The sequence below is a fragment of the Poecilia reticulata genome, chromosome 3 (genome assembly GCF_904066995.2).
Source record: "Poecilia reticulata chromosome 3, P_reticulata-male-v2, whole genome shotgun sequence".
Taxonomy (NCBI): Eukaryota; Metazoa; Chordata; class Actinopteri; order Cyprinodontiformes; family Poeciliidae; genus Poecilia; species Poecilia reticulata.
Window position 1 is genome coordinate 21,673,782 of NC_088832.1, and position 23,699 is coordinate 21,697,480.

Here is a 23,699-nt window from a genome sequence, read left to right on the forward strand (position 1 = left end):
AAAAAAAAAACAAATACAAAAAAGACAAAATGAACTGGGGCTGCCATTTGCAGAACCCAGCAGGACAAATTTTCCTGTGATCATTTTAGAAACGATTAATGATATTTAGAAAGATTGCTGTAGCTTCTGTTCAGTTTGACTAAAGCTGCTTTGTGCTTGCACATTTAAAACACCTCCAACAACGTACATTTCATAAAACCTTTGATCTGTCCTGCAAACAACATCGTTGTAGTCATCACAAATCGCACAGATTCCTTCCTGCTACTCACTCAGTTTCAGGATGCACTGTTTGTTTTTAAATTGATCAATTTAAATTATGTTTTGCGTGTGATTTTGTATGTGTGTTCTTAGATTCCATTATTTATATTTTGTGTGTTATTATGCACGAGAGTCTGCTATAAAGTTTAATTGATTGATTGAGACTTTTGAGGATGTTTATTACTTTAAGTATGGATGGTTTACTTTACAGGCTTCTCACACTGATCCAGAATTTCAGTTTCAGTCTTTGCTCAACTCAATATAAGTTCAAATGGAATAAATCCATTTAAAAAGTTTGTTTTTGTTGTTCATTTAATACATAGAAAACAACACTTCCTATTTCATTCAGTTTTTGACTTTACAATCACAGATCATGGCAAACACTGCCTGATCTTTGCACTTGAAACAAGCAAGACACAATGCTATACAGTGGAGCTGTTCAGTAATTAAAAAAAACAAAAAACATTTGCAATTCAAATGTTCTCCTTATGCCTCTTGACTGCCCACATGTAGTCACAACCGCCCAAGTTAATACCCTAAACTGGCAGTGGTTTAAAAAGAAAAAGATGACAAGCAAAAATCTGCATTAGATTTGCGAGGACGTGCAGGAAGCTTTCTGCGAGCTCGAGCATGTGCACTCCTGTCATTGATCTATTTAAGAAGGTGAAACGTGTCTTTCTACCAAGAGATACTAAGCTCATCATAACAAAGCTGCACTCAATAAAATCTAATTAGCTCTCATCAGACCGATGCCAGTGCTGCAAAATTAAGCCCGACTGATGAAGTGCAACTGTTTTCTGCATTTAATAACCCCTTTAACAGAGTGGAAGTGCAGCCATTACTCTCCTTTTCAACACTGATTTTCTTGGCGAATTTCCCTCACCTGCCCAAAGCCCATAGGCTGCTGTTGCTGGGGCTGGAACACGGGGCCGATTTTCTGCGGCCTGTTGAGGAGCGGTGTGGAGTGGTGATGCTGTCGCCCAGGAATGCCTCGCCCTCTGGAGTGGCACGAAGACTCTAAGACCGAGAGAGGTCATGTAACAGGAGACAGAGAGAGAGAGAGAGAGAGAGAGGGGGTAACACGTTAATACAGAAATACTGGTGCCCAGGTCTTGCTGTCAGAAAGGGTACAACAAGCAAACAGGACTTGAGCTGGAGCATGTATCCAACTGCAACAACTGCAAATGCACGGCATATCTCGGTACCCACTTGGAAACATTTGCAGCTCTGTGGGCTTATCAGAGATTTCAGCTGTGTGGGATCAGTTCCAAAGCTTAAAACATAGATGGGTATAAATAGAAGTGTTTTTGGAGAAGAGGAGAGGTTTCTAACTAAGCTTGATCATAAAGCTTATGGTGGGGGTCAGATTGTTTGCTATAAATAAATCTTTCGGCACTGAAATAGAGAGACGTGCCCTTTTATGTTGGGCTTCATTTGTAGTGGTTTAAAGGCAGGGGAGAGATACGCCACTGGCACGAAAGCAAAAATGAGTCCGTATGATTTTCTTTTAGGATTTAAAGCCAAACACTTCACTTTCTAAACTCGGAAAAAAAGTCATACTTTAATTACTCTTCACAGCATATACAAAGCCCACAGAGATAATGCATAACAGCATAAAAGCTACACTTCAAACATTAGTTTTTATTAAAACAGCAAGAAAATACTAAACTTTTACCTAGTTTTTTTTTTTCTTTCAGAGCATTGAACATTTGACGGTTATTACACATGTACTACGCAGATTTGAGAAGTGCAGATCCACACAGTTTCAGCAGATCTCAGATTTAGAGAAATGTAGACATCATGCAAGTGTTCACATCAGAAATCAGAGCAGATTCGTCACAGCAGGGAACCCATAATCACCTGTGAGAACCTCTGTGGCCTACTAACACAGCATAATCCCAGGCCATGTGACCTGTGGAGCAGACAGCAGCACTGTTGACCAGACCTTTGACCTCGCACAACGTACTTAAGCACTTGGCAGCTGTCTGAGTGGATAATACCATCAAAAACAACACAGCAACAAGATGGAAAGATGTCCCATTATTTCAGTTATTGCAAGCTGTAATTTATATTAGAGGGAAAATATGTTTCTATCAAACCACACTGATTCCTTCAGAAATGTTTGGAAACTGTACCTGAGTCCTACTCCACGGCAGTGGATAAATACAAATTTAAAGGACATGTAACATATTTTAGTGCCATAAATGTTAGTTTGAAACACAAAGAAATAAAATCAACCTTCACATATTCAAACACGTTCTTCAGAAACAAGAGGAAGCTTTTGAGTCACGCCCTGTTACAATTGTGGCTTTGTATCTGTGAACCCTGATATATTGTTTCAAACCAAAACATCTCTCGCAAACCACAGAACACATTGTTTTCCGGATAAAAAGAACAGATAAATTAATGTAGTGAGAAATTCTTCCATAGAAATCATCTATGTAGTGAAACATGGGTGAACTTCGTGGCCGAAATCAAAAGTCAGCGGGACGGAGTTCTCTTCGCTCAGTCAAAGCCAGTTCCTCCGTTTCAAACAATTTGTGTTCCAAGATTAGAAAACAACTGAAATCTTAAATAAATAGAAGAAACAACAAAAACTGAGTGATGAAGACATAACACAGTTTAGGTTTATGACTGATAATTCAAGTGGTCAACATCCAAATCACCAAAGACACCAAAACATTTGTTTGGGAACTTTAAGTTTATCACGGCAAAAAAACCAAATTATTTACTGAATATTTGCTGAAGCAGCATTTTTTTTCCCACTGTGGCTGAGCCAAAGGAAGGATAACATTTGACATCAGATGTCTTTGAGTATTTTTGACTAGCTACATATGCTTCTACAGAGTTTGAGTGCTCTGATGGAGAGGAACAACGTTTTGTCAGCTTCATCACGGTAGTGGAGAAAATCCCTCATGACTAAAACACGTGGATCACGTGGAGAAAGAGTGAGACTTGCACAATCACTGCAAGTCTCTGTCGTCAGAAGAAACGAGAGGGCTGATGGGGTTAAGAGTAACAATGGTAGTCAATGGTTAGGCGCAAAAATAATGATATATGTCCTTTAAGGATAACAAACATTTAAATGCATTTCTCTTGTTTTTCAACCTTAAGACTTCAAGGTTTACCTGCGTTTCCAGGTGTCTCGCTGATCGAACAGTTGTTATTGTTCTGCACCCGCATCGGAGGCACCACAACGGTGCGTATTGTAGGCTTGCTGGGCTCAGTCTCGGGGGCAACGCACGCCACACGCGGCTCACAGTTCTGGTTGCTGTCGGCGATGTAGCGGCGCTCAGTAAAGGGACTGCTGCTGTGGCCGGAGTTGTGCGAGGCAGGCGAGCTCTCCACCGTGTCACAACCGCTCTCCTGTTCGTCATCCGACATGCTGGAAGAGGTTGACAAATCAGCTGTTTCTGTTGAATTCAAAACGCGTAAAATGCCCTGGATGTAAAAAAAAAAAAACGTGATCAAAAGTAGCTTTACCTATTGGGTTGTTTGCATGGGGAGTTGTTGGACTGGGCTGAAGCTGAAGAGCTGGTGCTGAGCGTGCTGTCTGGACTGCTGAGAGAACATACTCTCTCCATACTGATGGTGCTCTGACATGCTTCACAATCCGCACTGCCCTTACACCTGTGTGTTGGTAAGCAGAGTAAAAATAAGATGCAAAAGCCTGTGGAGAACAAGAAACAGAAAACTCAGCCTGATGCTCAGTACTTACTCGCCCATTGAGTGTCTTTGTGCGTCCTCCTCCTCATCGCTGCTGATACTGATGACGCTAACAGTCGGGCTGGCGAGGCCAGAGATCAACATTTCCTGCCGCTGCTCCTGCGAAACCGAGAGCTCCTCGCAGTCCGGCTCCACTTTGCAGCAGCTCTCCTCGTCGTCCTCCTCGACCTGATCCTCCACTCGTCCCTCTCCTATGGTGCGCCCTTCTTCTTGACATCTGGCTCCCTCCTCCTCAATTTCCTCCACATTCTTTGCTGTATCGGCCATCTTTGGGGACTGGCATGCCACATTCTGGATGTTTGTGTTTTGGGAGGTGCTGCTGCCCCTGCGCAACGAACAGAAAAAAATGTTGTCGGTTCCCATAGGTGCATGTTTTCCTGTCTTTCTTAAGGATGAAAATCCACGTGAAGCACCTGTTCACACAAGGTTTTGCTCGCTTGTTTGCCGCTGGCTGTGGCCACACCACGTGTGCGATGCCTATGTTGACCGGCTGGTGGGTGGACATGGTCATTTGGTTGGTTAGGAATGGCTGAGGGTGTGCAATCATGGAGCTGAAATGGTTACCATGGGGACGCACTTTCCTGCAGCAAGAAAAATAAAAGCCAAAAGCCGTCAGCACAAAATTCTGAATGTCAAAGGGTCAGCTTTGAGTCAGACATCATTAACATTAAGGGGAGGAAACAATACAGCTTCAGCCTACTACATCCATTCCTTAAGCATAGCAACCAAAAGTAAAGAAATGAAAAGTACAAGGCTATACATATAAAGCTTCACAATGAAAGTATGTTACATCAAGAATATGTAATACTAAAATAGAAAGGATTCTCACCCCCAGTCACTTAATCTCTGTGTGCCAGTCACAGTGTCAGAAGCCAGTGTGGTTGATGGTGGGGGGACAGACGTAACCTGCTGCCAAGTGGGCACCAAGATCTGCTGGGCACGGCTCGACCAGGCCTGTCAGCGTGTCGGAAAATAACAACTGAATGTTTGACTTACTTTACTTAGGGGTACACTTTACCTCAGTCTCTCAGCCTAAATACTAGCTGTCTTGGGAATATATTCACAGCACTTTAACAATGTTGTCAGATCACAATCGAAACAGCTTAATATTTTTTATGAAAATTTTATGTGATAGACCAACACAAGGCAGCACAGAGACGGGAAAAAATATGCAAGATTTTCAAAACTTTTGCAGGTAAATGTCTGAGTGTGCGATGCGCACGTGAGTTCGGCCTCTTTTAATTTAATACCTCTAAATAAAATTCAGTGCAAAACAACCTCTTTCAGAAGTCACTTATTTGCAAAAAAAAAAAAAAAGAGCCTGTGTGAAAGATAATCTAAGTAGAAATGCAGCTGTTCTTTGTTGGCTACGGGCACTTAATAAGAGAGCGTTACAGAGAAGTGTCACATCTTGCGTAGGGGACACAGCAAACACGTGACACAAATTTATTTTTTGTCAGATTAGACCAAAACGCTACACATGGAGCAAAAGTAGCACATCGCTGCGAAACACGTCATCCTAACAGTGAAACGTGGGAGTGGCAGAATTATACTGTTGGGATGTTTTTCTTCAGACTATTAGTGACCACAAAAAGACTTGAAAGTGGGGTCAAAGTTAACCTTACAGAAGGGCAACGACCCTGGATATACAGGCAGAGTTACAATGGAAAGCTTTAGATCAAGGCATTTTCAGACTGAGACCAAAATGTGAAAATTTGAGGCGGCTTGCAAAGAGTGGGCAGAAACTTCAGTCTCAAGTTCTATCCATCCATCCATCTTCTTACACCCTTGTCCCTTAGTGGGGTCGGGAGGGTTGCTGGTGCCTATCTCCAGCTAACGTTCCGGGCGAGAGGCGGGGTCACCCTGGACAGGTCGCCAGTCTGTCGCAGGGCAACACAGAGACACACAGGACAAATAACCATGCACACACACGTTCACAACTAAGGACAATTTGGAGAGGCCAATTAACCTGACAGTCATGTTTTTGGACTGTGGGAGGAAACTGGAGTACCCGGAGAAAACCCACGCATGCACAGGGAGAACATGCAAACTCCATGCAGAAAGACCAGGGCTGGGAATTGAACCCAGAACCTTCTTGCTGCAAGGCAACAGCTCTACCAACCACGCCCCTGTGCAGCCCCAGTCTCAAGTTGTCAGAGCAAATTATATTTTCACAACACTTTAAATCAGAGAAGTTGAAAACATATGCATGGCACACTTTTCCCATTTTATTTGTGAAAAAAATCAAAATCAAAATTACAACTATGTATTCTCTCCTTCCACTTTACACTTATGCACCATTTTACATTGTTAACATAAAGAGCTGAACATTTTTGGTTTGCGATGTAATGAAACAAATGTTAAAAGAAAAGTTTCCAGGGTATGAATGCTTTAAGTTATTAGTGTAATCCTTATCCACCCCCTACCTGAGTGATGACTCCAGGTCTGATCTGCAATGGCTGGATTGATGGTGCTTGAGTGACCAGAGGTACAGAGGCCTCCATACGGACAGAGTAGCCAGCTGGTTTAGCAGTATTAGTGGGGATACCTGAAGATGCAATTAACAGGATGTTTGACCTTTTAATATTTACAACAAAAAACCCCACAATTTATAAAAGTGACAACGAGACTGACAGTCCCATACAGTACCTGGTATTGTCGGGGGACACAGAATGAGAGCTTGCTGAAACGAATCATTGCACCCAAACTGGCCACCACCAGTCTGCAGTGGTATCCCATGGTGCATTACTGACGGCGCAGATGGAACTAAACCCTAAAAAAACAGGATAAAAGCAACATAAATATTTTATTCTGCCAGTAGGTGGCGACAGCTCTATGAACATAGTTTGAGTTTCAGTTGGACAGAATTAAGGAGAACTTGTTGGACCTCGAATCTACGCTGACAACAAAGTCGCTGTTCTGACAAGTTTAAAATTTAGACAGAAAAACATACCCAGAGCCCACTTCTTTAAGATAAAGTGATCAAGTCAAGGCTTTGCTACTATCATCGCATGTCCAAGCTGATAAAAAATTACTTTTTATGGGATTGATTTATTAAGGCTGGCCTGCCGAGGTCAGCCTTGTTTGTTGAATCTGGACATTTACCAGGAGAGCTAACAATGCTGAGTGGAAACAGGTCAGATCCTTTAAATAGTGGAACATGTGCTTTTGCTTCTCTGCTAACCCTGCTCTCGTGCCCGGGTATAATCACATTTAAAGGATTACGAGAACTAGGGCTATATTGTTCTGCTACTGCTACTGCATGTAGCCCAGCCCCCCCCACCCCCCATACACATGATGGTGAACACAAAGCAGGCTTTCATATGGGTTAGACCAAATCAGTTACGACCTTCTCCTACAAACGCCTTCTCAGCAGTATTAGATACTGCTTAAAATTGGAAATGATCAAACCTATGTAGTTATGCATGTGGAAAGCAACATGAGACTTCTAATATTTCTCGCTGCCTGCAAAAGAACATTAATATGTAAATATTTTTATCTTTCTAGTTTTTTTAAACTCAGCATGATTGCTTTCAGGTAAAGATGTTGAGACGTTTTAGCACTATAAAAATCCAAAACAAAACAGGTTAGGGGAGCCTCGTCTCCTCTTTTCTTCTCGCCAACAACAGTGATTTGTACTGTTGCCATGACCTCAGAAACATGACGTGATTTTGTTGCCATGACAGCAGTGCTAGGACGCAATAAGACAGGCAAGACGGCATACAAAATGGGTAATAAAAGCAAGAAATCAGTCTCTGTTCCTTTCATTTGTGTTGGAACAAATGAAAGGAACAGAACATTGGATGTCACGAACCTGCAGCATTTGCTACTCCGTCATTCCGTTTCCAAGAATTGTTTTGTTTTTACTCATTTGTTATCTACCAGAAGAAATTATTAATCTTCTGAGAACATGCATATTTGTTGGCTGATCTAATAATTATTCTTGCACGGGTTTGCAAAACACAAATGTCCATACACAGAAGTGGAAGTTGCTACTAAAAACAAACTGGACAACTTACTTGAGTGTGAACAGCTGGGATCTTACTGAAGGGGAGGTTGGCTGAGGCAGCAGTGGTTGTAGTTACAGGTCTAACGAAAGGACCTTTGTTTCTGTTGGCCGCCTCGTACCCAGTGGGACGAGTCCAACAAACGTCCATGATGTGGAAACACGACTTCACACTACGGACAGGAGAGAGGGTATGTGAAGCAATCGCAATAATCTGCAGAATGTCTTAAAATGCGAGGCCCAGCTGACTCACTGGTTGCTGTGGGGGAAGTCGAGCAGGTGTTGCATCGTCACAAACGGGTGGATGAGCGCTTCGGCAGGGGCGATCCTCTCTTCTGCGTCGATCAGCAACATCTTCTTGAGCAGGCCCACGAACTCCCGCCGGTCAGCCTTCTCCGCTAACAAGTCACAACCTTCCAGATTCATCATCAAGTTCACCTGTAATACAAATGGTTGCTTTGTTTTTTGTTTTGTTTTTTTAGCAAAACGTGCAGTTGGCACAACTCCCAAGAGAACACAAACCTTGTTATAGCCATAAAAAAATTTTTTAAAGCTGCCAATATTACAAAATCCAAATTTGTAGAAAAGAGGTAGAAAGCTCAAAGGAATCAAAGGTCTCAGATTTGTTGCAAACTGTTCAGCTTTCCTGCTATCTGCTGAAAGTTTGCCCTCTCATAGCATGAATGAAGGGCAGACACACTCAACATGTCAGAGAATACTAATTTAATTTCTCTGACTTCCTTTTAACCAACTTAGCATCATGGATACGAGGCATTCACAGATCCAAATAGGATCCAAATTTTTCAATTTCCGACCAGCCAGTCGTGGATTTACGGCAAAACCATGTGATTTTGGACAATTGTTGGCGAATCTCTAATAAGAATAAAACATTACAATAAGTTTTGTGACATGGAAGGATTTTAGCAGAACATGAAAAGGTCAATTATGACAAATTGTATATGAATTTCCTAAAATCTCAACAAAAAAAAAAAAAAAAAAAAAAAAAAAAAATTTTAAAAGTACTGATAGAAAGCAGGGGAATTTGCCAGCTCAGAGGAAGTGCCCGCTGGAAGCTTACGTTATAAACTTTAAGCTTGGAATTTCACAAGGGGAAAGATTTTTCTTCAAAGTGATGTCAGTCATTTTCCTCTTATGACCTAACAGAAAGTCCTGCCATGTACATTTCAGTCCAAAGAGCTAAACATACGTGCGCTATGTCATCCAAACAGCTGAAGATGTACTTCCTCGCTTCCTTTGATTTCATTCCCGTCTCCGTCTCGTGTTCATCTGTTGACTGCAGAACGAGAAAGCATCCGATGAGAATCCCAGACAGAAATGTGGTGAAACACTTCCTGCACATGCTGCTGGCACACATTTAGCAGTTCATGCCCTCATAAAATGGTTTATTGATGATAATAAAATTACATTAACATTGAGAATCTTTGATTCACACTATGATGGCTAGTTGATTTTAGACATAAATAAGCAGCAACCACGTCAAACAGACTGCGAACAAATGTTTTCTTTAAAAACTCAAGTATGACTTGTATCTTGAGGCCATCATTTCCTGTCCTATTGGAATTGCAAGCATTTGCCAATAAAAAGTACAGTACAATTTTAAAAGCAGCTAAGGTTTGATCTATGACATTAATCTTTAGCAGTAAGCAAAATAGGACCACAATCTGTTGCTTCAGAGTTATACTGTTCCATGTTTTGTCAGTTCCCACCTTCAGTCTCCACGCTGCATAAGGCGAGTCCGACTCTTTGCAAAAGAACCGTGCTGTCTTTGTCCCCGTATTTAGTAATTGTTCGCCTGGCAAACCTTGTGTCTGTGAGATGTAGCGAATCTACAGGACAAAAAAAAAACCAGAGAGAATCAAAGAAAGATGAGCAAAACTCAAACATTTAGCAATAAAAGAACTATTAAATTGTTTGGTTTAAAGTTTGAAAATGTCGCTTTATTGAAGAATTTCATAACAGATGCACTTTGCAAACTCACATGCAGCGACAATTCTCCAACCCTCCCCCCATTAAATTGCTCTGAATGGAAGTTTGCAAAGTAGAAACAACTGCACAACCATTTAAGACGCCCTTTCCCTGTGAAAAGTCTGAACCTGTCGTGCAAAAGAACACCAGCATATCGACTGCAGTTCGTGCAGATAATGCCTGAAAAATGCCAGATAAACTCTGATATCAAGGCTCCCACAGTTTGAGTGCTTTCCACGGCAACAGCGGATAGCAGTCAGATGCTGTGGTGCAAGAATGTCACACGCAGATTTTTGAAATGAGAGTGGCGAGAACCCTGGCTGACGTCAATCACACCCGAATGTGGAGAACAACAATCATTAGAGATTCGGCGCAGCTTACAAGCACAGAAGGATGAGAGGTGCGGAAAATAATAAAAGCTTTTTTTTAATAAAAGCTTCTTCATTGAAAATGTTTGCTAGGCACCATTTAATGTGTGTTTTCACAATGGCGGTGCAAAAGACTACAATTTGTTTTAGTGTGGGCGGGACCGTTTGCTCAGGTTGGCTTGTCACAAACCCACTATATTGCTAAAAGTTTTGGGAACACATCAAGAACCTTACTGACATCCCAGGGCTAAAATACAGCTTTAATACGATGCTGATCCACGCTTTGCAGCTGCAACAATTTCAACACTCCTGGGAAAAACTGTCTACAAGTCTTAAGACTCTGTTCATGTGAAAGTCTGCTCATTCTTCCAGGAGAGCATCAGTGAGGACACACACTCATGTTGGATGAGAAGGTCTGTCTCTGTTAATGTTAAAACTGTTAGGTTCTGGGTTTTGAGTTTGAGTTTCTTTCTGTGTGTAGTCCTGTTTTCCCCTGAGTCTCTGTGCTGTCTTGATTGATCCCAGCTGTGTCTCGTTCCTGTGATTACCCTCCCAGTGTATTTGGTCCCACCTGTTGTCTGTGTTCCTTGTGGGATCCTTGTGGTAAGTCATTTGTCTGCTTGCCATCACAGTCGAACTGTCCTGTGTTGGTTTAGCTCTCGTATTCAGTCTTCAGTTTTTCAGTTGCTACCGGTAATTAGCTGTGTGTTAGCGTTCCTGCCTTGCCGCCTGTTCTGTGTTTGAGCTTCTCTTTATTAAATCATCATCATCTGGGTCTCGGCGTTCTCTCTCACCGGCATCACCCACAACTCATGACAGTAGGACCCGACCAGTACCAAGGTGAGGCGGCTAAGGCCCGTGAGGCTTGGCTTGGCTCTTTGATCTCTACAAAGATGTAGAGATCCTGCCTTCTCTCCTGCTGCTGGAGGAATTGGGTCTCGCTTCGGACCTGGATTTACCCAGCGGACGTCAAAGGCCGCGACGGAGGCCACGGCGGGGATCTGGAGCAGAGGAGTTCTTTGGGGAGGCTCCATCCAGCCCTAATCCCTGGAGGGGATCGAGGCTGGTGATCTGCCCGCCAGGAGTCGGGACCCCGCCGCTACTGCCGCCCTGAGCCGCCGGAGGTCCCGACCCCTGGGCACAGTCGTCACCACTTGCCACCACCGATCATGACAAAAACACCGTCAATGTCGTTCTGCATTGGGTTCAAAACAAATGTACGCCCAAGATAATGAGGAGTCTGACCAGCTAACGGGGAAAATTATCATTATTGTAATATTGTTCTTACTGTACAGCTTGTTGTTTTGTTTTCATTTATTTTAATATTTCATCCTTCTGTGAACCTGCATGCCTCAACATCCTGTCATTTTGCTGTTGAATTTCCCCACTGTGGGACAAAAAGGGGGATCTATATTCTATTCTGTTTGATTCAAAAACTTGGTCTTCTGGGTTGAGTTTTAGTCCCTTTTGGATTTTACCACCTTACCACCACTTTACCTTCCAAAATATTTTCATCATGCTGCACCAGGGAATTCTTCTGCTTTGTGACAACCTAAAAAAAAAACATCTAGGAAATTAAATGGGATGGTGGAAATCCCCCAACTTTCAATGCGTATCAACATCATGCACTTTCTTGTCTTTTTGGCAAATTCCCCTATATATTTTTCCTCAGCAGTGGTGGATTTGAACCCAAAGCATAATTCTTCCTTTCATTTTCTGTGTCAAATATTTACATCTGAAAAAAAAAACCCCAAAGAGCAAATGGAGACAGAAAGTATTGTCTATGGAACTTAGTAGCTGCACAACAGCAACAAAAGGATATGGATCCTTGTGGGTGGAAATTCTTGCGACAGGAAAACCCTCATTTTTCCTCGAAGGCCTATTTGCTCAGAAAGCTCACAGTTCAGTGAGATTGTGGCGCGAAGCTTCGACTTCACAAAACAGCTATCTGTTGGGCTGGACCTGCTGCTAAACAGACAGTGAGCACAGAGTGTACAGATAGCCCTTCCTCTTAATAAAAGCATTACAATCACACAGTCTGTCTTTTACATGCCTGATGTCAATGTGTCGCGTGTGACGTCAAGAGACAACTGTGCTACCTTCCAAAGAGGATAATTCCCTCAGCGGCCTTTACACTTCTAACCTCACTTCATTTTTTTAATTTTTTTTTTACAAGCCGAGTACTGCCAGAGACAAAAGAAACAACTATATCACTTGCAGTTTTTTCTTTTCAAGCCACAAGGCAGACCGATGATCTGTAACTGCTTGCAGATTCAGTTTGTCATGTCATGAGGAGCCTTGTATCCTTGTAAAGTATAGGGTAGTGAGACTAGGTAATGAGGTAAGAAGAGGAGGACCGAGAGAAGAGGAAGAGCCAGAGTTATAAATACAATATGCTGCATGGGATGGAACAAGACCCCAAAATGAAAGGTGAGAAGAAAGGGGGAAGACGGGTTGCAGAAACTTCATGAGCTGCAGCCAAATCATCCGGTGACCCCGGGATGACCATTCGCGCCAGCAGGCAGCTGCTTGGCAGATTAAAATAAGATTAAATAAGTTATCATTCCAAAGTTTCTTCTTTTAAACTCATTTATTGTACTTAAAGGCACAAAGTGATGTGAAAAAAGTATTTATCCTGCTTCTGTTTTGCTAGAACATCAACAAAAGGTAATGTTAGATAAAAAAGAAATACCTGGGTAAATACAAACTACAAATTTCAAATCAACGCCAGAATACTGCCAGACGTGGAGAATAAAAAATAAATTTTAAAAAATCATCCTGAAAGAAACTGCCTGAAAACACAAGGTAGGCTAAAAGGTTTTACGATGCAGCTGAGCTACACAAAAAGAAAAAACAATAGATGAGACGTAAAAACCACAGACACCTGTCTGTCTGAAAAGGGTTACAAAGTCACAATCCACAAACTGGAGAAAATCAACATCTCATCAAGGAGTTTCCAGATGAAAAAAAAAACCAAAAGGAGGATAAAGCCTCCAATCTGATGATGCCCAAGGTGAGAAAATATTCTGTGGACTAACGAGATGAAGTGGAACGGTTACGAGCGTCTGAACGGATCCCATCTGGTGTAAAACTAACACCGCATTTTATAAAACACAGCTAAAACAAGAGCCGAACGTGACAGAGGTGGGATGGTCTGGGGGCGATTTGCTTCTTCAAAGCCTCATTGATGGAACCATAAAGACGAATGTCCAGCCATCAGTTTCTGACCAAATATGGCTGAAATACAACAATTTTGTCAAGAAGAGTGGTCCAAAATCCCTTCTAAGTGATGTAAAAGACTATTGCCAGCTATCAGAAATGCTTGATGGCTGTTGTTGCTGCCAAGGGTCACCCAATTGGTTATTAGATTCAGGGGGAGCAATTGCTTTTTCACAGAGACTCACACCGGCTTAGATTTACCCAGTTTGTCTTTGCTTAACAGTAAATCTGTGCGAGGATGAGAAGTAGCTTTTTTAAAAAAAGCAAACAGAAGCAAAGTATAAAGGAGCAAATATTTAAAAAAACAGTTTATTTCATTTGTGCCACTGAGAGCTTTACAATGCACAAATAACAATTTTGCTCTTTGATGGCTTCGATTGACCGCTGTGGACATTTCCATGACCCCTTGCTGCACCCTGCTTCGCGACAGCAGTCAGGACTTGGCGGAGGTAGACATGTGGGACAGGCGTCGCATAGCAGAGGTTACTCAGAACATTTCAACAAAGAATAACAAGGAAGCCCACTCCAACTTTCAATTTCTGTCACCGATTTACATTTGGTGGGTTTTGATCTCTAGCCAATAAATTTACACACGCCTTTCTCTAACTTCTACTAGTTTTCAGAGTTATTGTCTCCTACAGTGCCAATACATTCCAATATTTTTTTTTTTTTAGAATTTTTTTTTTTTTTTGCTCTGTCCTCATCTTATCAACTCCAGACAGTCCCATATTAAATTTAGAAGGTCCCCCCGAGATATTTCTAAAGCAGCTTTGCCGACAGACCGGCTTGTTCTTATGAAAACAGATTAATCATCTTTAGACTTTGGTGCCACTGTGCTCAAGTCAAATCTCCTTTCGGAGATGTTGAGTTATCTCTTCTGTCGCAGTTCTGTGGATGGTGAAAAATGATGCCAGAGCACAAAAATACATCGCTGTGAGTGCAGTGGTTGCAACATAGGATGCTGCAAGGGACAGAAGAGGATCTAACTGAGACTCTGTTGGCAGGTTGTGAGTATACACGGCTCTGCAGCGGGGGGCGGGGTGGGGAAAGCCGCTCAACATAAGCCCTGATCTGTCTAGTCCAAGGAAGATAAGATCAGGGGTCTGCTGAGAGGGAGAGGCATCCAGCAGCTCCCAACATGCATACCGTCATTCACTAGAATGTGCTGTTCTTCTCACTGTAACACACACCAGCTGACGCAACCCTTCAGGTAAGTATGTCACAGAGAAACATGTTTGCACCGCGCCACATTTTTCTCACTGTAAGTTACATGAGCAGCGTATCTTCACTGGTTTAATAAGCTGTCGCCATGTTTGTTTTCACAATACTGTCCATAAGACGCCCGATCAAGGTGTCACTATTTTAAAAGTTTAAATACTGTAATGAATGTCTTAAGTAAATGTTACACTTTGACATGTATTTATGTTTTAAGTCCATTGACAATGATCTGAAAACTACATTTACATTTTAATGCAAACATGCTTTTTGGGAAAAGCAGCAGATGTATACTGAACTTAAACAGAAGAAAACTGGCTAATAGGAAAGCTGCTTTGTAAGTAAACCCAGAAAGGAATACAATGAACTCCATCCTTTGTAGGCGAATAGAAAAGAAGAAAAAGTAAGAGAGGAGAGATGATGGACGCAATCAGCCTCTCCAGTTTCAAGGTGGAAATAGGAGACGGGGAGATATGGGTGTAGCTTCAAAGGAAGGAAAGTCCACTTAAAAACATTAAAGCGCAGAAGAAAGCAGGTCCCAAAAAAAAGACTGAGTCATGAAAGATGGGTGCAAAAAAAAAAAAGGAGAAAATGCTGAGTGAGTCATATAACAACATAAGTTCTGTGCGGGGATGACAAAATCCTGACAAATATAGCGGCCAAAAGCCATTGGCCGATAAACTGCGAGAGGTGAGAAGAAGGTTGCTTACCTGGTCGTACTCCAGGGCCCCGGGGTAAAGAGGCCAGCCCAGAAAAAGCTCAGCAATCACACAACCTAGGGACCACATGTCTATGGCTTCACAAAACGGCAATCCCAAAATGATCTCCGGAGCCCTGTGGGACAGATAATACACACACCTGTGAGTCCAAAGCAGAGTGCAACGGAAAAACCTTAAACATTTTAATCACAAAATACCGACATGTTTAAAGCATGTTATTTAAAAAATGTTTTATACACATAAGGGGTGTGGGACGACAATATGAAAAATCTTTGTAAAAGTCTACACAAAAACAGGAGGTAAAGTATTAAAATAGAATAGAATATAAAAGAAAAGTCCTTCGTTTTGACATAAACCCTTATATGCACACATTGGGCTTTTCGTATTTGTGCTGTTAACACCTGTTTGATAAAGCTGTGCGATTCCTGATGACGTTCGCTTTGATGGGATTGTCGTAGATGTGTAATAGAGCTAACCGACGCGTAAGCCGGTGTTGTGTGTGTGACAGAGCCACGTTGCAGCCTGCTGTGGCAGTGGCTAAGCAGGTCAGCCACAGAGGGACCAAAACTTTGACAGACCTTCCTGTCTGGAAACGAAGTGAGTCCTTTTTTTTCCTGTGAGGCGCCTCGTTGTGACTTCATAGCTAATCATTTTATTACTTCACTACTCTGTGAAAGGAGTAGTGAAGGAGGCTGTTAGAACCACTAAGATGTGTGTACGAAAGATGCAACGTCTCATTGTTCATTTCACAAAAGTCAACCAAGACAGTTAAATAAAATCAGAATATTATTTTGTCTGGTAAATCAAAATTACATAAAAAAGCAAAGAATTGATATTTCTTTCAACTTCAGTGTTCCTTTCTCATCTGCACAGGTGACGGTAATAGAAAAGCAAACGGTGAAACTTGAGTAACGAAGATCTGTTTCACTTCTGTTCGGCAAATAAATGTGAAACCGTTTACCAGCATGAAACAATGCAGAGGATATAAATGATCTTAAGAGTGATGCAGGATCTTCTGTTACATCCTGTGTTTGCTGTTCCACAAAGCTCAGCATGCCAACCAAGAAGAGCCCTGCGCTTTCATGTCGGACATATTTAAAGTGACCCAGGAAATGCCTCCTCCATGACGTCTTTAGAGCCATATGGGGCTTAAAGCACGCGGGGCGTGTGCAGCAACAGCAAGTCCGAGGGGCGCTAAATTGGGTTTTAGATCATTTTATCACTCAGCAAAGACAATCGCAAGCAACAGTTGGCGGGTTAGCCAACACCGCTTTCAAAAAGCACTCAGGAAGATATGCTGGCTATTTCAATCTCACAAGCATGTCTTAAACAAACTGTATGTTATTTTTTTCAGGACAATCTTCGTATTTTTAATTTCATAAAATGAAAGTTTTATTAAATCAAAGCAGCTTGGCATGTTTTCCCATGTCATGATATAATAAACGTGCTATGTTTGTTGAAAAAAAAAAAAAAGTCCACTGCTTTGTTTATACACTAAAACTTTCCTTATCACACACCACTGGACAGGAGCTCTTTACGGCTTGTTCCTTAATCCGACTCGCGCTCACTTTATGACCATTATCCTGCTTTGGCAGAGTGGATATTTATTTTGGAAAAATATCTTCCATAGTATCTGATGGGAGCCACTGAGCCTTTTAGTGAGACACTGGAGTGACAGATGTTTTGTAATCAGCCCCTAACGGTCATTGATTCTTTTGCACTTTAGGCCACTTCCTCATTGAAAATCTTGTCTGATGGTGGATGAATGCGTGCAGTTTTCCAGCGTATGAATCCCCACTTCATCCTACTTTCTTTGTGTTCTGCGGTTCTCACTCCTCCCAGCTGCATCCATAAAATTAGTGCAACAGTGAAACTAAACTGAAACAAAAATAAACTAGAAAACAGCAAGTCTTTGTTGCATAGCCTGAAGAGATGAGTGGAGGTTGCCATGGTTGCATGGTTCCATCCAAATCAACCCAAGGAAGGCCTCCCTCCTTTCAAATCAAACCTGTTTTTTAATCTAAGAATATGACGTAAAACACCAGGAGCCAATAAGCAGCGGAGAAGCAGAAGCCTTGTGATGTTTACACCACGTGCAAAAACCACAGAACAGAGAGATGGGAACAAATTCAAACGCTGACGCGTCTCGTCTTCCTCAGGTGCGTCGCACAGTTGTGTCATGACAGATAACACAGAAGGAAAACGAGTATCGTTTTACTGCAAAATTACTCAATTCATCAAAGCAACACCTAAAGGAAGAATTACATATATATAAAAAACTATTCAGTCAATTTGCTGCAGTCAATTCAACTGTGATGCTTTAGAGATCGGCAAAATCACAAAGGATCTACAAATGAAAGGAAGCATCATATCAGATCTGCTGACTAACAACATTGAAAGTGAATGACTAAGAACCAGACATTAGTTCTCAGCAATGTTACTTTCGCCTCATAACCACAAAGGTTCCCGCACTGTTTCTTGTGTTACGTAAGAAACACTTAATAAAACCCCTGGACAACAATAAAGAGTGATTTTAAATAACAAGAAACACAAATGTTCCAAATGCAAGCGGTAAACACAGACTCGGTTTATATCAATTGTCTCAAGTATGACGCCAATCCCAGAGTGAAACCAAAACAAGCTCAATCAGCGGTGGAATGCTTTTCCTTCTCTCGGCAAAAAAACAAAGTAGCTCAAAAAAAAAAAAAACTCCCTGGAAACACATCATCTTTCTCTCTCTGCGCTCAGTTGTTTTAGTACCTGCTGCTGCTGCTGCCGTACAAACACGTCTCGCTGCCTACAGTTCAGCTACACATTGTAAGGAAATGTTTTGTTTGTAAAACAATGCAAACATGATGGTTTTTGCATGCACTGAATTACTGACTGAAGTTTGGAGGGACGTATCAAGTAATGTATTGAGTCAGCTCCTCTATCCTGATAGCCTGAGTATGGGCAAGTACTCAAACACATCTGCTGGCCTTAGTCTGCCTTTATTATTAATACATTTATGTCTGATGAAGTCCAATCTATCTTCTGTTGCTTTAAATCACCAGAGGTAGAAGAGGCTGAATAAAAACCTGAGTAAAAAATAAATAAATAAATAAATAAAAAATAAAACAAAAAATATATATATATATACACACACACACACATGAAACTTTACTTAAAAACCTAACCACATGAAACAGACTTATTTTTTGCCAACTAGAGAAACAACTAATTTCCACATGGCTTTGTTGGCATTAGGAGGCATAAATTAACTTCATCATCATTTTTTATTCATGGCCATTATACCAATGTCCAGAAATAGCCCTGTAACTCACCCTGTTCTGTCCTCAGAGGGAGAGGCGGTGTGTAAACTGCCCACAGCACAGCAAACAAGGCTGGCCACACCTTCAGAGCTGATCAGTGTGTGCAGCGTGCTCACACAGGTCTTTAACCAAAACTGAGAATCAGAGAAACTCAGCGGGACTCAGACAAAAGTATGCTTTAAAGCTCGGTCACAACGAGAGACCGACAACATGGCTGCTTCATAATGAGAGAGCGGAGGCTTAAAGCATGTCTCTTCCAGGAACTGTAATTCCACACACTCTCTGGGCATCCTGCATTATTAAGTGGAACACAAAGGCAGCTTTGCAGAGGGAGGAAGAGGCACATGCACTCTGATCTGCCCAGACTTTGGATTAAAGACACAAAACTTTACACACGTTTTACTGGTTTAAACAGAGCTCTGTGTCAACGTGGAGTTTACTTCCCCCGGGTTAGGTGTAAACTCGCTTCTGTTGTTTTGAGGTTTAATACAATTAATGCTTGAAAGCTCATGAGTCTAATTCTGTTATTCAGGTCACTCTAAAGTAGAGAGCAGACAAAGAACATTTAATCATTTCCATTCTTTGAAGATTGAAACATATTTCTTAGGCGTGAAAATTGCCGCAATGAGTCAACTTTGAAATGTTAATGTGAAGATTTTGTTTGATTTAGTTTAATTCATGGTAAAGTTAAGCTACAAAGCTAGCAAATAAAGACAATAACAATAAAGATGTCCTTGACATCCTTGGACGAGAGGCATCATGGCCTCATCTCAAGTCATTTTATCCCAATGAATATGAAACACGCAGTAGGAGGTTCATTTTAATCGCTGAATGCTGCTTTCATTTTCTCCGACAGTTATACTACCAGCTTCAAAGGGCATGCTGAAAATATCAGCTTTTACTGCAACGTAGCCATATAACACCACTTAATGTTCTTGGACCTCTGCTTGCTGCTGGAATAACACCAATAATCTTGCAGGAGAAAGGATAATTATGTTTTCATTGAGCTCATATTTGTACATTTTTTTTCTGTTATGAATAAAATCTAACTCTAAAACGCCATGTGGAATTAATAGCTGACAACTGAAATGTAATGTCTAATTTATAGATTTTGCTTTTACTGCAACATTGGCATCGAAGTATATGCACAGAACTTCACTACTTCCTCAATACCAGCAGAGACAACGTTAGCTAGAATAGTGAAGTAGAGCAGATGTTTGTCACGGACACGTGACAACAGTTGGCTGCACGAAGTAATAAAAGTACAATAACATTTACAACAGACATGTGAGAACACAAAGCATTATGCTAGGATTTGTTTCACCTCTTTTCCAAGTTTTAAATGGTGTGCAAGAGTTTAAAACCAGTCATGCAAAAAAGAGAGCAGTAAACGGTTTAGAAAAAGCTTCACACTCTTCATTAGCCAACACACAAAATCAAGTTTGTGAGACAAAGAGAGGTTTGCAAAGGAGCTTTCACAGACATCTGCATAAACTGAGTTATATCTAGTAGGATGTCCTTGTATTAGATTGTTTATACAGTTTTTTTTAAGAATAAGAGCATATTATAAATCAAAGAATGTAGCATGCACAGATCCCAAAACACAAGGAAGCACAGATTGCCCAGCAGGTGACCCGATTAGGCTGGTTATCAGTTTGGCTAGACTGACCCGTGACCAACGTATCAGGCGCTCAAATACAAGATCCTTTTTTTTTCTTCTTACACTGGCCAGTGAACAGACAATAGAGACACATTTCCACTCACTTCCACTAACCAGAGATCTCTCCGATATAAAAGTGTTTGTTCAGAAAAATCCAAAGTTAGCAGTTATAATAAATAAAAAGTAGCAGGTTGAACAAAATGCATTAAAAGCTAAATTCATCTAATGCATTAATATTGTAAGATTTTACTTTTCAAAATTTTTTCTGTTTCTCCTAAATACTCAATGCTGCCGACATTTAGGAAGAACTAATAAAAACATTTGCCCTGTATCTGGTTCTTTGTCTTTATTTTTTACTTAATTTACATATATGTAAACATAAAGTATCTTGTTCATGACAGATGAGTAGTATAGTACCGTTTTATCCATCACTAAAAATAAATTTGGTCACTAGGAGCATTTGATTTTTAAACTTCTAAGGGGATGGTGAAAGTAGAATATAACATTCTGAAAATTCAGATCAGATAAAATAAATGAACATATTTTTAATATTTTGTTTATGCCACCTGAAGCTCCACAACAAATAGACTTGTCCAAAGTGTAAAAAATGTAACCACGAAAGTACAGAAATCAAAATAATAACATAATAATAACACAAATAACAAAACAAATCAAATAAAAAACCAAACAAGCACAACATAGTTTTACTAAACAAAACTAAATGCAACGTGGCATTAAAAATAGACCAAAAACAGATGAGCTGGCTGACCTTGAGTCAGTAGGTGGGAGGTCTCTAGTGTTTCAGGCCGTCTGTTTTAGACTTTGGATGCCGACGTGTTTCACCATCTATAGAAGTCAAAGCAAACTGGCCAGAGTCCCATGAACTATTTTAAGTCATCCTCTCCACTCGGCCTCAGCAGCGCTGCTCCTTCACAGTATGCTTTGCGTATTTTTGCCAATGATGCAGAGGGCAAGTTAATAAACAACGGTAGGCTGCATGTATTTGGTTTTGAGTCATTGCTGGAACTCTGTCCCAACATTGCAGTCAAGTCAAAAACCACAACACATGCTATTCATAAAATGTATGACCTGTAAAAATATACAGAAGTTGCACAAGACTTTTTCATTTAAGTTGTTTTAACTGATGGGGTTCAAAAAAATTTAAATCTAGTTATAATCTATTTCACCCATTAATTTTTGATGATAATGATGAAATATTTAGTTGGTTTTACTTTTCGTTTAGTTTAGCTAATATGCAACCTGAACAAGCTGAACTGAGAATCCACATTGTGCCATAATACGTCAAGCTTATGAGTATATGAGACTTTTTCATGTTTCTTTTTTTTTTACAACGTATGCAGGCCTAGTGAATATATAATAAGTTTGTTGCATGGAGTCTGAATTTTGTTATTTATTTTTGACTGCAGGAAGTATCTGAAGCAGCTTAGACATCATCATCACAGACAAACAGTGTTTAAATTCATTTGTGCAAAGAGACTGTCACAAAATCATTCAGAGCAGCACTCTCTTTGGTTCTTTCTTGTAAACTGATTTTTATCAATCCACGTACTAAATCAAAACAATGCAACAAGCCCACAAAAGAAACACAACGGTGGTTAGACGTCAATCTATGTCATCACAGCTTTACAGACATTACATTTGGAAACATCAGGAGTCTGCAGCTGATAACGCAAATGGAAGATTTGAATTGTGTCATATCATACAGTATCAAGTCATAACAGTAGAAGATGTATCTATAAGCAGGGAATTCGCCATTATTCTGCTGACAGGAACAGGGTTTGTCTTGGTTATCCAGGGTTTTCCCCAGTGTATCATAAGGCTGGCGGGCTGCCAGGCTTTACTTGCTCCCTCCCACCAGGCTAAGTGTCATTTCTCTATTCTAAATAGGGCTTTTTATACACGAGTAACAGTGACACTCATGACTGATTAAACTAGGTTTATAGCTGACTCATAAGCATGAGTGGGTGTGCGCCAATTGTTCCGTCCCTTCACCTGCCCGTTGCCCTCACATGCTATTATTTCCAAATTATGATGCCTGCTTGTGGACTTCTACATTTTTGCATATTTCAAAAGATTTTTAACACAAAAACACGGTGGGCCACTGGTGGCAGTGCCCCTACAATGAGCTTAGCAGGTTTTCTGAGGGAAACCCTGCCATCATAATCAGCCAGAACAGTCGCTGACCTCAAAGGGTGCCCTATGAACTGTCGAGCATCTAATCCCCTGGAAAACTTCATCCTCCGATTACTTCTGCTCATTGTAACTCTGGTTTCCATGTTGTAAACAACCACTTCCCCCAATGAAGCACTCTGTATTTTATGTCAAACTAAATTTAAGCAGACATCCCTGTGAGACCATGCTTAGAGGGTAAACGCTGCCGTCCAGCATTCCAAAAGCAGTTCAATCATTTCTTTGTGAGACTGTTTCCGCAGCACATTATTCAACTTCAGCGAAGTCAGACAGACCCCTGACTGACATTATTACCAAGTCAGCAGAGGTATTGATATGTGCTGTATCAAAATACAGCGCCACGCATGACGTGTGAGAAACGGCTGTTCACCAAAGCTTGAGGCTGACAGCGCTGACGAACTCCAGCAGCTGTGGTGTTCACTTCCTCCAACCACAAAAGCACAGAAAACTTTGACAGCTCTATTTTGAGCGACTTCCTGAAATAAAGAGCGTTCACAACAACGCTAATAGCTTCTACAGAAACAGCTCATTGAATGAGAAAGGATTAATGAAAATGTACCCAAGAAAAAAAAAAACTTTCCACCACTCACGTGTAACTGTAGCTCAATGAAAGTATTCTCTGCTCACTCTGAACAATGAGAAAATCGACGGGAAATGCAAATGCAGACAGTTATCAACTCCCTTTTGCATCAATTTTCATTGATAATCTGAATTCCCAGCAAAGCATGCTGATTCATTTCCTTAGTGTGGAGGCAATGAAAATTATTCAAATATTATGTAAATGATGCTCACAATGACAGCTAGCACTTCCACTGCCTTCTACCCAGACTGAGAACCCAAATTTAAACTGCCAACCAGCATCTAGGGGATAAGTGAGAGTTTAACTGAAGACAGGTCTGATAATACCTTACTCAGATTAACTCTCTAGTGACCATAAAATATCCTACTGCATGCTAACCATCTATTAAAGTGTTTTCCACACTGTAAAATCAATAATTCCGGTGACTGCATGGCCATTAA

At 41.0% G+C, this 23,699-nt stretch overlaps 1 protein-coding gene across 4 annotated transcripts in view; it reads right to left on the bottom strand.

Moving 5' to 3' along the window:
- The window catches only part of hipk3b (homeodomain interacting protein kinase 3b), a 42,073-nt gene that overhangs the window by 6,151 nt on the left and 12,223 nt on the right, over positions 1 to 23,699 (bottom strand). For 3 of the 4 annotated variants that reach the window (XM_008405886.3, XM_081605226.1, XM_081605227.1), the window contains exons 3-15: positions 15,489 to 15,612; positions 9,718 to 9,837; positions 9,198 to 9,284; positions 8,244 to 8,428; positions 8,004 to 8,163; positions 6,634 to 6,757; positions 6,411 to 6,532; positions 4,814 to 4,938; positions 4,398 to 4,565; positions 3,977 to 4,309; positions 3,742 to 3,888; positions 3,387 to 3,643; positions 1,142 to 1,275 (exon numbers count right to left, since the gene is read on the bottom strand). In XM_008405886.3, coding sequence (XP_008404108.1) covers positions 1,142 to 1,275; positions 3,387 to 3,643; positions 3,742 to 3,888; positions 3,977 to 4,309; positions 4,398 to 4,565; positions 4,814 to 4,938; positions 6,411 to 6,532; positions 6,634 to 6,757; positions 8,004 to 8,163; positions 8,244 to 8,428; positions 9,198 to 9,284; positions 9,718 to 9,837; positions 15,489 to 15,612 — 2,086 coding nt within the window. Of the gene's footprint in view, positions 1 to 1,141; positions 1,276 to 2,099; positions 2,171 to 3,386; positions 3,644 to 3,741; positions 3,889 to 3,976; positions 4,310 to 4,397; positions 4,566 to 4,813; positions 4,939 to 6,410; positions 6,533 to 6,633; positions 6,758 to 8,003; positions 8,164 to 8,243; positions 8,429 to 9,197; positions 9,285 to 9,717; positions 9,838 to 15,488; positions 15,613 to 23,699 lie in introns of those variants that run through there. The other variant, XM_081605228.1, reaches the window with a different exon arrangement.